At 51.1% G+C, this 12,498-nt stretch overlaps 1 protein-coding gene across 1 annotated transcript; it reads left to right on the forward strand.

Moving 5' to 3' along the window:
- Window positions 1–4,094: 4,094 nt before the first annotated feature.
- On the forward strand, window positions 4,095–11,769 carry Des (desmin). Its single transcript, XM_031368075.1, has 9 exons — window positions 4,095–4,754; window positions 5,913–5,973; window positions 6,070–6,165; window positions 6,329–6,490; window positions 6,660–6,785; window positions 7,234–7,454; window positions 9,157–9,200; window positions 10,800–10,882; window positions 11,050–11,769. Exons 1-9 carry the CDS (start codon window positions 4,180–4,182, stop codon window positions 11,089–11,091), a joined length of 1,410 nt encoding a protein of 469 aa, XP_031223935.1. The 5' UTR covers window positions 4,095–4,179; the 3' UTR covers window positions 11,092–11,769.
- The last annotated feature ends 729 nt before the right edge of the window (window positions 11,770–12,498 follow it).

Consider the following 12,498-nt stretch of genomic DNA (forward strand, 5'->3'; position numbering starts at 1 on the left):
AGAAAGAAAGAAAGAAAGGAAAAGGACATTGGCTGCTCTTCTGGAGGACCTGGGTTCAATTCCAGTTCCAGCTGTAGACCTTCTTCTGGATTTCTTGGACATCCATGTGCATCCTTGGACTTCTTAGGCATGCATGTGAGGTGCAGACATACATACATACATACATACATACATAAAGGCAAAACACCATATTTAATTAAAAATAATTAAAAATTTTTTTTTAAGATTAGCACCTTAGTTTACTTTTTGACAGTTTTTTGTTTTGTTTTGGTTTTTGCTTGTTTGGTTGGTTGGCTGGTTTGGCTTTTTTGAGATAACATTGCTCCATGTAGCTCTGGTTGTCCTGGAACTCACTATGTAGACCAGGCTAGTCTTAAACTCACAGATATCTGCTGCCTCTGCTGGGATTAAAGGCATGGGCCACCATGATTGGCTTTGAGAACAAATAAACAAACAAAGCAAGTAAATAAAGGCCAATTTTATGTCGTTATATTTTATAATGATAAAACAGGACTCGGTTATGAGGGAACTAACTAAACAAGTCACTTTTTAAGACACCTGTGTTTACTGACAACCCCTTGCCTCAGAACAGCATGTAAAATATTTTAAAAGGGGGAAAAGCCAGGTGCGGTAATGCTTGCCTGTAATCCTAACACTCTGGAAGTTAAGGCAGGAAAATCATGAGTCTAGGCTACAAAAAGAAAAAAATAAAGGTCAGCTCCATATATACAATCAAGACAACAGCAGCCACCACCCAAACTTGGTTTCGTGGCTCAGGGACGGGGGTGGGCTGGAAAATGGGATCCAGTAACTTTTCCCTTTAAACTCTTTTTGTATACCTTGTGTTTTGATCATGGGCATTGCCCATCCCAGAAGATAATGGTTATTTTTAGTGTCCAGTTCCCAGCGGCCCCCTTAGGAGGCCAAGGTCTTGCTCCAGCGCCTTCTCAGAGCGTGCTTTGGGGTCTTTCCTTTTTCTTCTGCCTTTCAGCCTCCAGGGTGTTGTTTTACTGCTATCTGTGGCTGTAGATCCTCAGGAGTGGAACCGCATCTTGGAAAAAGTCCCAATTGGTTTGAAGCCAAGAGCCTGGTAGTTGTTGATTTTGACTAGAGATGATGCGGTTTATTTATTTGTTTTCTGCCTCATTTCACCAAGCAACTAAAGGCTAGGGCTGGCCTGAAAGCCATTCCCTTATGTGTACCGGGGATGGCTCACAAAGCCCCAGCAACACCCTTCTTAGCAGCTTCATAGAAATGTCCTATACTTTCATAGCAATGACCTTATACACCCCATTTCTTTGGATTGCAGATGACTAAAGCCAACATTAAGGGCCTTTAGTAGAAAAAGGAGTTTCTTGATCTAAGTAGGGAACAAGGCATGGCAAGGGCCTAGGAGTTGGAGCTGGCAACCACACCCAGGCCAACGGCTTCTCCTCCCCAGCTTTCTATGTGTAGCAAGTTGACAGCCTCCCCTCACTGCTCCCCAACCAAACAGAAGTCAGGAAACAAGGTGACCACAGGGGCAGGTTTAGTAAATCCCAATTTATTCATAAATTCCAGAGAGCTCTGATTGATCCTGTTCAGACGCAGCACCCCTTGAGTCAATTCTTTTTTTTTTTTTTCTTTTTGTTTATTTGAGACAGGGTTCCTCTGTGTATCCCTGGCTGTCCTGGAACTCACTCTGTAGACCAGGCTGGCCTCGAACTCAGAAATCCACCTGCCTCTGCCTCCCCAGTGCTGGGATTAAAGGCGTGTGCCACCACTGCCTGGCTTTGAGTCAATTCTTATAGTCAGGAGATGCAATGGCTGGGATTTGAGTCACATAGCTACTCATTGTGCCTTGAGAAGAGGTGAAGTGTCATCTGAGAGATGGACAAGGGCCCAGAAAATGACCATGACAACTGAAGGTGCTGCCTGGGATGTGTTAAGGATCCATACAGCCTCCAAAATCCTCTAGAAGCATACAATCCAGATTGGGAGCTGAGGCCCCAAAAGAACTAGAACATAACAGCTTGCACTGATTTGAAGGCTGGATAAGAATATCTGGAGCTCCCCACCCATTTCTTAAATGTGTCTCAGATAAAAATTAGCTGCTTAATGTGAAAAGCTTTGAAAAAACTGCAGTCGCAAGTCCTTCACAGTTCACTTGCTGTAGACGAATCCACAAACCAAAGCCTCGTGTTTGGTTTCAGACCTGGGGACAAGGGACTGAGGCACATATTTTACACACCAAAGCAGACCTGGCCTCCAGGTTCTCCCAGCATCCCTCAGTCCCTACCTGGTATACCCTGCCCTCAACCTTGAACTTTCCAGCCCAGGGGCTGGGCTGCCCTTTCCCCAGAGGCTTGTCCCTATAGAATCCAGACAGTTTGGTCTCTCTTTTCCTTCTCTCCCTGAGCTAGAGCCCTTTCTCTCTTTCTCTTCCCTCCCCTCCCACCCCTTCTCCCCTGGCTTTAATCCTTGGGGCCAGTGAACTCACTTGAGAGCAGCTCCCCAATAAATATAACCTAATTTAATACAGTCTAATCTGGCTTGAACTGGCTCATTTCACTGACAGAGAAATTACCTATCACCTAGACCCTGTAGTCGGGCTACGTCACTCTGCTACTACGCTACACAAATGGCATCTACACGGCCCCTGCTTCATGATGCAGTTGGAGAAGTGGGGAGTCACAGGCTGTGGTGTTCTCAGCAGGGATCAGTACATATAAGGCATTGTTGTTATTGTTATTGTAGGCTTTATTGTCTCCCTGGCCTGTTCAAAGGCTCATTGCACAGTCATGCAAAGCCGCTTGGCCCCACTCTATGACTAAGGACCCTGAGAGTTAGGGAGGCCAGGGACATGTGTTTTAGCACCTCCTTCTTTCTGACCAGCCCTGGGTAGGACTTCAGCTCCTAATCTAGGGCTCCATTTCTAGGACTGAGCTATGGATTCCTGATCTATGTTCTAGAAGGGTCAGGTCTAAGTGAAGAGCCACAGCAACATGTACAGAGAAATGTAGATGCCCTTAGGGGGTCGGGGAGTGCCTTGTGCTTGGGGAAGAGGAAGGCAAACACACTCCAGGGCTTCATCTCTGTTGGGGTCCTGGGGTGACTGAAGCTTGTCACTGCCAGCCTTCCTTGACACCTCTATCTCCTCAGGTGCCTGGCTCCCAGTCCCCAGAACGCCTCTCCTGTACCTTGCTCACTAGCCTGTGCTTTCCTTCTCCTCTATAAATACCAGCTCTGGTATTTCGCCTTGGCAGCTGTTGCTGCTAGGGAGATGGCTGGCTTGACATGAACCTCCTGACAAAACACAAACCCGTGGTGTGAGTGGGTGTGGGCGGTGTGAGTAGGGGGATGAATCAGAGGGGGGGTGTGTGTGCCGAGGAAGACAGGGGCGCAGGAGTCAGGCAAAGGCGATGCGGGGGTGTGACTACAGGCAATTGGAAGCAGCCATCAGAATCTTTCTGGAAACTATCTTGCTGGCTATAAACTTGAGGGAAGCAAAAGGCCTACATTCCTCCCCAGGGAAACTGAGGCTCAGACTTAAAACCCAGGTGTCAGTGATATGCATACGCAATCAGGCACTGGCCAGGGTTAGTTACTCTCTGACTAACTTACTAACCTACCCTACAGGCCTACCTAGAGATTTCTTTGATGGACTGGTAGACTCCTGTCTGAGTTTTGCCCGCAATCGTTGGAGACCTCAGCATTTTCTAGGCAACTTTTGCAAATAAGACACTTCCGGGGTCCTTCTTGTTCATTCCAATAATCTAAGACCTCTCCTCGGAGAAAATAGGTGGCCTCAAGCAAATGAAATTCTCTAGCCCGCTTCCCCCAGGATAAGGCAGGCATCCAAATGGAAAAAAAGGGGGGCCGGCCAGGGGTCTCCTGTCAGCTCCCTGCCCTGTGAAATCCAGCAGGCCTGTCTGTCTTCTGTCCTCTTGGGGCTGTCCAGGGGCGCAGGCCTCCTGCGGGGGAGCTGGCCTCCCCGCCCCCTCGCCTGCGGCCGCCCTTTTCCTGGCAGGACAGAAGGATCCTGCAGCTGTCAGGGGAGGGGCGGCGGGGGGTGATGTCAGGAGGGCTACAAATAGTGCGGACAGCTAAGGGGCTCTGTCTCCCCTCTTCACATCTACTCTCCAGCCGGCTGCCCGCCCGCTGCCTCCTCTGTGCGTCCGCCTCGTCCACGCCGCCACCATGAGCCAGGCCTATTCGTCCAGCCAGCGCGTGTCCTCCTACCGCCGCACCTTCGGCGGCGCCCCGGGCTTCTCGCTGGGCTCCCCGCTGAGCTCTCCCGTGTTCCCTCGAGCAGGCTTCGGCACCAAGGGCTCCTCGAGCTCAATGACATCCCGCGTGTACCAGGTGTCGCGCACGTCGGGCGGGGCCGGAGGCTTGGGGTCGCTGCGGGCTAGCCGGCTGGGGACCACCCGAGCGCCATCCTATGGCGCGGGCGAGCTGCTGGACTTCTCGCTGGCCGACGCGGTGAACCAGGAGTTCCTGGCCACGCGCACCAACGAGAAGGTGGAGCTGCAAGAACTCAATGACCGCTTCGCCAACTACATCGAGAAGGTGCGCTTCTTGGAGCAGCAGAACGCCGCCCTCGCCGCCGAGGTCAACCGGCTCAAGGGACGCGAACCGACTCGGGTCGCCGAGCTCTACGAGGAGGAGATGCGCGAGCTGCGGCGCCAGGTGGAGGTGCTCACCAACCAGCGCGCCCGCGTCGACGTGGAGCGTGACAACCTGATAGACGACCTGCAGAGGCTCAAGGCCAAGTGAGGGCCCAGCGCCTCCTAGATCTTTCCCCTCATCCCCATGCCCCTGGAGGCACCCCAATCCCGGGGCCTGAGACCCTCCTCAGCCCATGTTTGGAAAAGGTCATTCTCCCTGTGTTCGCTAAGTAGAGAGGGACTCCGGATCTTTCCGTGGCTCCTTCTATGTAACACTGGAGTAGTTGTCTTGGGGAGGTAGACAGAGAGAAGAAATGGAGGATCTTGCCTAGTGCACAGTGGGCAGCTGCCTTTTAAAGGATGCTAAATGGGTGGAGTGACCATAGTGTGGTGATGACCCCAAGGAAAGGGCCAGAGCACGGTCAGAGGGAGAAGAGAGGCTGATGGGAACCTGGAAGGATGGATGGGCTGGGGAGAGCAGGAAGGAAGCCAGGCAGCAGCTCTCAGCTCAGCTGTGATGAGGCCCCAGGGAGGGGAGGTGGGTGGGGAGCTTGGTCCCCCAGCCTAGCAGAGGCAATGCTATTGCACTAGGTAAATGGACAGACTTGAGTAAAGGAGACAGTGGCTAAGGGCTGTGGCCCACCATGATCCAGTAAAAAAAAAAAAGGCTGAGTAAGCCGGATATGGGGGCACACCCCTGTAATTCCAGCCCTTGGGAGGATGATACAGGAGAGTTGCCATGAGTTCTAGACAAGTCTGGGATACAGAGCAAGTACAAAGCCAACTGGGGCCTACATAGCAAGTTTTGTTTTAGAATTTTTTTTAAAACTGTTTTTAAAGACAGAAAAGACTCCGTACTGACTGTCCTGTTTCTGTTTACCCCACTGAGCAGTCACCTTCTTGCCACCAAAGTCACAAACATTTATTTAGCTCCTACATGTGTCAGGCTAAGCCTGGGAACACAGAGGAGGATAAAATAAAACAGAGTTCCTAACCCCGGGAGAGGTCAGTCTATCTGGGACACAAGACTTCAAGGGTGTGGCTCCAGGGTTGAGATGGAGCCACTTCCTGCCCCCCCCCCGTGGGCGGGGCCTCTGATGCTTTTTTTTTTTCCCCTAGGCCTCTTGTTCCTATCCAACCACCAGGACTTGTCCCTGTGTCCTGAGCTGGCTCCCTGATAGGTCCCCAGCCAGTAGTTTTCTACAGCTGGCCCTGTCCCTCACTATTTCTCTGTCTGTCTGTCTGTCTGTCTATTCTGGCTAGGCTACAGGAGGAAATCCAACTGAGAGAAGAAGCAGAGAACAACTTGGCTGCCTTCCGAGCGGTGAGCCCTCTTTGGTCCCCAGCGGTCATCTCTCCTCTCTCTCTGGTCCCCACTTGAACTGTTCCTGACTCTGACATTGTTATTTCCTCCATCCAGGATGTGGATGCAGCCACTCTAGCTCGAATTGACCTAGAACGAAGAATTGAGTCACTCAACGAGGAGATTGCGTTCCTTAAGAAAGTGCACGAAGAGGTACCAGGACCGTTGGGTGATGGTGAAGGCAGCTAGAAGAGGGTGGGGTGGAGGATGGAGGTGGAGGGTGGGGCTGGGGGTGGGGCCAACTCTGAAATGGGGTGTGTGTGAAGGTGCTTTGGGAGGGTCCAGAAGGGGACTGAAGCCCCGCTGTGCCCTACAGGAGATCCGTGAGCTTCAGGCCCAGCTTCAGGAACAGCAGGTCCAGGTGGAGATGGACATGTCCAAGCCAGACCTCACAGCCGCCCTCAGGGACATCCGGGCTCAGTATGAGACCATTGCAGCTAAGAATATCTCTGAGGCTGAAGAATGGTACAAGTCCAAGGTGGGTGGTCTAGCCTAGGAATGCTGGCACCTGTCCTCCTCTGTCTCCATGTGAAATGCTTCCTGTACTTGCAGCCATGGAGTAGGGTGAGCCTAGAGTCTCCATACTCCCTTGCCTATGTTGCATCCTGCTTCTCTCCGTTTCAGAGACCCTCTCTCTCTGCCCTCAGGTTTCAGACTTGACTCAGGCAGCCAATAAGAACAATGATGCACTGCGCCAAGCCAAGCAGGAGATGATGGAATACCGACACCAGATCCAGTCCTACACCTGCGAGATTGATGCCCTCAAGGGCACCGTGAGTCCCTCCCCGTCCCCCACGACCTCAGCTTCTTTCTGCCTACAGCTTAGCTCATACCCTCACCTTGTGATGTTTTGAGCCCCTTACAGACACTCGGGGGGCCTCCATCTCCTCAACACACAGAGAGGTGAAACCAGATGGAGGGATTCTTAGTTGGGTACTAAGGAATCAGATGAGCCCTAGGGGGTGTCTCCCTATAAGGTTGAATGACTGGTACACTCCTTTTTAGGTAGTTTATTGTGAATGGCCACTTAAGACTTTACTAGAGCTCAGGGTTCACAGCTAAGAAAAAGCATTTGAGGATTCTTCTACCTGACCATGACTATATGAGGCTGCCTCCAACCTCCAACACTGGGGTCTCATTTCCATCCCGGTTCTCTAAGGCCCTCCCTCCTAGACATGCTCAGAGCCTAAACCTTGACTTGGACCACCTCATCCCTTGCAGAACGACTCCCTGATGAGGCAGATGAGGGAGCTGGAGGATCGCTTCGCCAGCGAGGCCAGTGGCTATCAGGACAACATTGCTCGCCTGGAGGAGGAGATCCGGCACCTAAAGGATGAGATGGCCCGCCATCTGCGGGAGTACCAGGACCTGCTCAATGTGAAGATGGCTTTGGATGTGGAGATCGCCACCTACCGGAAGCTGCTGGAGGGCGAGGAGAGCAGGTGAGGGTTTGGGTGTAGGGTTGATGCTGGGAGCCCAGTCAACAGGGTGCTGGGAGCCCAGTCCACCCCATATCTCAACAAGAACCGGAAACAGTTTTTATACAAGAGCATCATTCTGCCCATTAGCAGAAAATTAACGAGGGCCACCTGGGTAAAGCAAGATGTAATTAACAGCTTTTTATTAAAAAAAAAAGAGAGAGAGAGAGAAGTGTAAGTATTCCCTCATCCACCTTTAGAATTAAGAACCCACAGCATAAAATCATATTTGGCATTCAGTAATAAAATATTACGGCCAGTCAGGGGAGCCATGCAAGCGGAGTGGAAAATGATGAGGATGGAAGGGGGCGGGGCTAGAGACAAACAAAGCCAGAGAAGCAGGAAGCCTTGTACACGGATGGCCTCAGAGAGGAGGCTAAGGCGAATGGATACACATAAACATACAGTCATTTGTGCTCAAAGGAGAAGATATGGATGATGTGATCCGGCAGGGGTGGCACCCGCCTTTAATCCCAGCACATGGGGGTGGGGAGGGAGGCAGAGGCAGGCTCCAGACGTAAGAAACAGGAGTGAGACCTGGCAGGGGTGGCCCACACCTTTAATTTCAGCATATGGGGGTGGGGGGTGGTAGGCAGAGGCAGGCAGATCTTTTAAATTCAAGGCCAACCTGCTCTACAGAGTGAGTTCCAGGACAGCCAGGGCTATATAGAGAAACCCTGTCTCAAAAAAAGACAAAAACCAGCACGCGCGCGCACACACACACACACACACACACACACACACACACACACACACGGAGTCCTGTAAGGGAATCTCCTGGGAGACAGAAACATCATGAATCTGGATTGTACTGGCAGTTACACGGAGATAGACTTCTCAAAACTCACTAGATGCACTCTACCATTTCTGTTGTATGTAAGTTTAATGTCAATTTAAGACAGATCAATTATGCCAGCAAATGGCCCATCGATATTCATAAATAGCATGACAGCATGTCTGGGTATAGACTTATAAAGAAAATTTAGGGTTTCTACTTGTTTCTTTTGAGAAAAGTCTACTATAGCTCAGGCTGGCCTCATACATGCTATGTAGTTCAAGGATGACCTTGAACACCCATTCCTCTTATCTCCCATTTCCTAAATGATGGGACCTGAACAGGCTGTGCCACCATGCCTGGTTCATGTGGTGCTAGGGGTTGAACCACAGCTTCATGCGTGCTAAGCAAGCTATCTACCAACTGAGCTCCATTCCCCACCCCTGCATTTTGTAGAACGTACACCTAGCACACCACGAATGGCCTTTTAAGGTAGCTAGAGCCAGATCTTCTCTTCTAGACTAGGCATAATTGGCTCGATCCTGGATCTGGCCTACATGGGGGGTGGGTACAAAGTGAGTTTCTCAGTTACTGTTCATGCCTCCCCTAACACTGGGAGCAAGGAAGATCTGAGGGGCTGGGAGGGTGCAGTGGGTCAGTTGTGCCTGAGGTCAGGATTAGAATGGGTGAACTTTCTAGAAGGGGCAATTTCTGGGATGGCTAGAGTTGGTTCTTGATCTGTGCATTGTGAGTAGTAGGGGTGTTGGGCTCAGTGGGGCTGCGACAGCTGGAAGTGTTTGGGGAGAACCAGACTGAAGAGTGATGAGCAGGATTTCAGGGGTAGATGTGAATGTCCTTAACCCTCTGGGGACATGGTCTCTCCCTTTTCAGGATCAACCTTCCTATCCAGACCTTCTCTGCTCTTAACTTCCGAGGTGAGTGTGTGCTGGATGGTAGAGGTGGGCTGCAGGGATTCAGCGTAGGTAGCTCAAGCCTATTAGGAGAGAAGGATAGACCCCTGGAGGAAGCCAGGCATGAAAGAAAAAGAAAAAGACTGTAGATAAAGCACTGAGGTGGTGATGGTGGTGGTGATGATGATGGTGGTGGTGGTGCTGGTTTGTATCCTATTGTGCTGACTACATCCTCCCAGCCTCCTGGATTATTGGTTCTTAAGAATCAGATATGTCCTGGATCCCAAACTCTGGAAGCTGCAGGGGTGTTCCCCTGGCAGCAGGAGCATCTCACTCTCTGCACAGGAAGGTACCCCCTGCTCACAAACTGTCTGAAATGCTGCCAGAGAGCATTTGGCAGACTGTTCTCTGGCTGTTTGTGGAGAGCCCTATTTGTGGGAGCAAGATGTTGGATGCACATTTGAAAAAAAAAAAAAAAAGAAGCCAAATTTTAGCAAAGCCAAACAATAAGGCCAACGAGCTTTGAGGGCACGTTGCCATCCTGACATTAGTAATATGCAGATCAAGTGGCTTCCCAACCCCAGAGAGCAGAAAAGCATTCACTAATGATACATTAGGAAAGCAAGTCGGAGATCTTGGCAGCGTCTCCTTTCCTAGATCAAACCTTTTATATCTTCGATGTTCATTTCCATCAGGAAAAATACACGCTGTGCTCCATCGAGTCAAACGTTCATTACAGGCTAGTTGCTTGCTAAGGGACTCATGAACGACAAACTCCTGACACCACAGAACAAAATGTGACCCCCACTATGAAACTAAGATTTCTTTCTTTTTTTTTTTCCACTTATTTGTTTATTCAGATACCAAGCATGTGCTCTGCATATAAAATCACTCTTGGTGCGTATCAGCAGCTGAGTCACAATAAGGGAAATATCATGGCTGCTCTTTCCCAGAGAGGAAACTGAGGCACAGTAGGGCCCGTGAATCAGTGACTAGCTCCTGCTTCCTTAAGATATTAAACAGGTTATCCTGGAGCCTCTATGCTCCTCCAGTGGGTCTACAGGCCTGGATTTTTGAGGGTCTCTCTTAGAGGAGAGTCCACGGATATCAACTCATCATTCTGGACTCTGCTGAAAATCCAGAGGTGGAGCGAGAGCAAGGCAGGATGGGGAAACATGAATACTGAGCCTGAGCCTTGGGTCCCCTGCTATCCTGTACCAACCCACTGTCCGAGAAGCCATTCCTCTAGCAAGGCTGGCCCGTAGCTCTATAGAATCATCCATTGGGTGCCAAGTTCGAGGATGAGGTCTCAAAGAAGTCAGACAGTTGTCCCGAGGAACATGAAAATCAGCTGGTATTTGGAGCAAGGCAGCAATGGTACCCTCTGTGACCTCCTCAGGAGTCACAAAGGGGGAAGGGGAACAGTCATGACTTGAGCCTGGTTCTCTCTTTAAGAGCCAGGCTTGACAACTGCCAATAGCCAGGGCTCATGGGAGGGTCTGCAGAGGTGGCTGAAGGGGTTTCCTGGGGCTGAGCAACATGAAGACCACAAAGGGGTGATCGGTCACGGTGCAGCTTAGGTATGAACCTGGCCAGGCTGAGCATGTGGTGGGTCTATTACAGAAACCAGCCCTGAGCAAAGGGGTTCTGAAGTCCACACCAAAAAGACAGTGATGATCAAGACCATTGAGACCCGGGATGGAGAGGTGAGTGGTGTCAGACCCCTTGTCTGACAGCCGGGTGTCTTTCACCAGCTGGGTGGCTTCCAACCCTGGGTGGGATGAGTGAACCTTGCTGCCTTGGGGGTGGAGTAACTGGGGGTGAGGCTCTTCTTAGCCAGCAGTGGATAGATTGGCCTTCTCTTCCTGCTCAGGTCGTCAGCGAGGCCACACAGCAACAACACGAAGTACTGTAAGCCAGAAGTTCCTCGTCCTGGCCCCGTCCTCACTGCCTCCTGAAGCCAGCCTCTTCCACTCTCGGATTTCACACCCAGCCACTTTTCTCCACTCACAGCCTCTGACCCCTCCTCACCGATCACCCCTTTGTGGTCTTCATGCTGCCCAGCCCCAGGAATCCCCTTCAGCCACCTCTGCAGACCCTCCCATGAGCCCTGGCTATTGGCAGTTGTCAAGCCTGGCTCTTAAAGAGAGAACCGGGCTCAAGTCATGACCGTTCCCCTTCCCCCTTTGTGACTCTTGGGGAAGTCACAGAGGCTACTAGAGAGGGTATTGGGATCTGCAGGGTCAGAATCCCTGCTTTGTGGACATCCCCAGCCTGGGTCAGAGACAGAATGAAGCCTCAGTGAGCTGAGATGGAGAGTGGGGGCCTGAAAAATGTCCTCATGGCCCCTCTCTTTCCCATTCCAGCCCGGGATGGGCTCGGGAAGCAGGGTCTGTAAAAGGGAATAGGAAGGTGCTGGATGTGGGAGCAGGAGCTACAGAAGGAGAGAGGATGGGTGAGAAGCTGGAGAGGAAGGAAGAGAGAGGCAGAGAGTGGGCTCAGGTTGGTGGGAGGGTACCACCTCCCCTGCCTGGGGAAGTGGACAGAAACAGGGGCCCTGGACAGAAACAATAAAGAGACAAGCACAAACCTCCATGGCCCTGCCATCTTGACTATGTCTCAGAGGACGGGCAGGGATCTGGACCCTGTCACACTCCTGTTACCCTGCGATGTATGTCAGCCTCTTGCTCAGCTAGATAGAGCAATGGGCCTTTGGGCGCTGCAGTCTGGGGAGCATGGGGCTTCTGTTAAAAAGCCACAGAGCCTTCAGTCCAGTCTATCCCCTTTAGGCTTCCTTTCTCCTTAATATCATCTGGGCATCTGAATGAAGGCAGAGATGGTGTCTTAGTTAGGGTCTTACTGTTGTGAACAGACACCATAACCAAGGCAACTCTTATAAAAGCAATATTTGATTGGGGCTGGCTTACAGGTTCAGAGGTTCAGTCCATGATCATCAAGGCAGGAGCGTGGCAGCATCCAGACAGACACGGTGCAGGGGGAGCTGAGAGTTCTACATCTTCATCTCAAGGCTGCTAATGGAAGACTGACTTCCAGGTAGCTAGGATGAGGGTCTTAAAGCCCACGCCCAGGGTGATACACCTACTCCAACAAGGCCACACCTCCAAATAGTGCCACTCCCAGTGCCAAGCATATTCAAACCACCATAGATGGGGACAGTTCTCTTCTACAGACTGGCTGTGAAGGGCATCCCCTCAGTCCTTCCCCCAAGACACTACCAGTCGCTTTCCATTTACTTTTTTTTTTTCTTTTTGAGACAATATCTCCTGCGACCCAGACTGGCTGCAAAGTCCCTCTGTACCCA

The sequence above is a fragment of the Mastomys coucha genome, unplaced genomic scaffold, assembly GCF_008632895.1.
Source record: "Mastomys coucha isolate ucsf_1 unplaced genomic scaffold, UCSF_Mcou_1 pScaffold14, whole genome shotgun sequence".
Taxonomy (NCBI): Eukaryota; Metazoa; Chordata; class Mammalia; order Rodentia; family Muridae; genus Mastomys; species Mastomys coucha.

Coding starts and splice junctions, on each gene's coding strand:
- Des (XM_031368075.1), top strand. CDS start 4,180: ATGAGCCAGGCCTATTCGTCCAGCCAGCGCGTGTCCTCCTACCGCCGC. Junction 5,974..6,069: donor ACTTGGCTGCCTTCCGAGCG/GTGAGCCCTCTT, acceptor TCCTCCATCCAG/GATGTGGATGCAGCCACTCT. Junction 6,166..6,328: donor TTAAGAAAGTGCACGAAGAG/GTACCAGGACCG, acceptor TGTGCCCTACAG/GAGATCCGTGAGCTTCAGGC.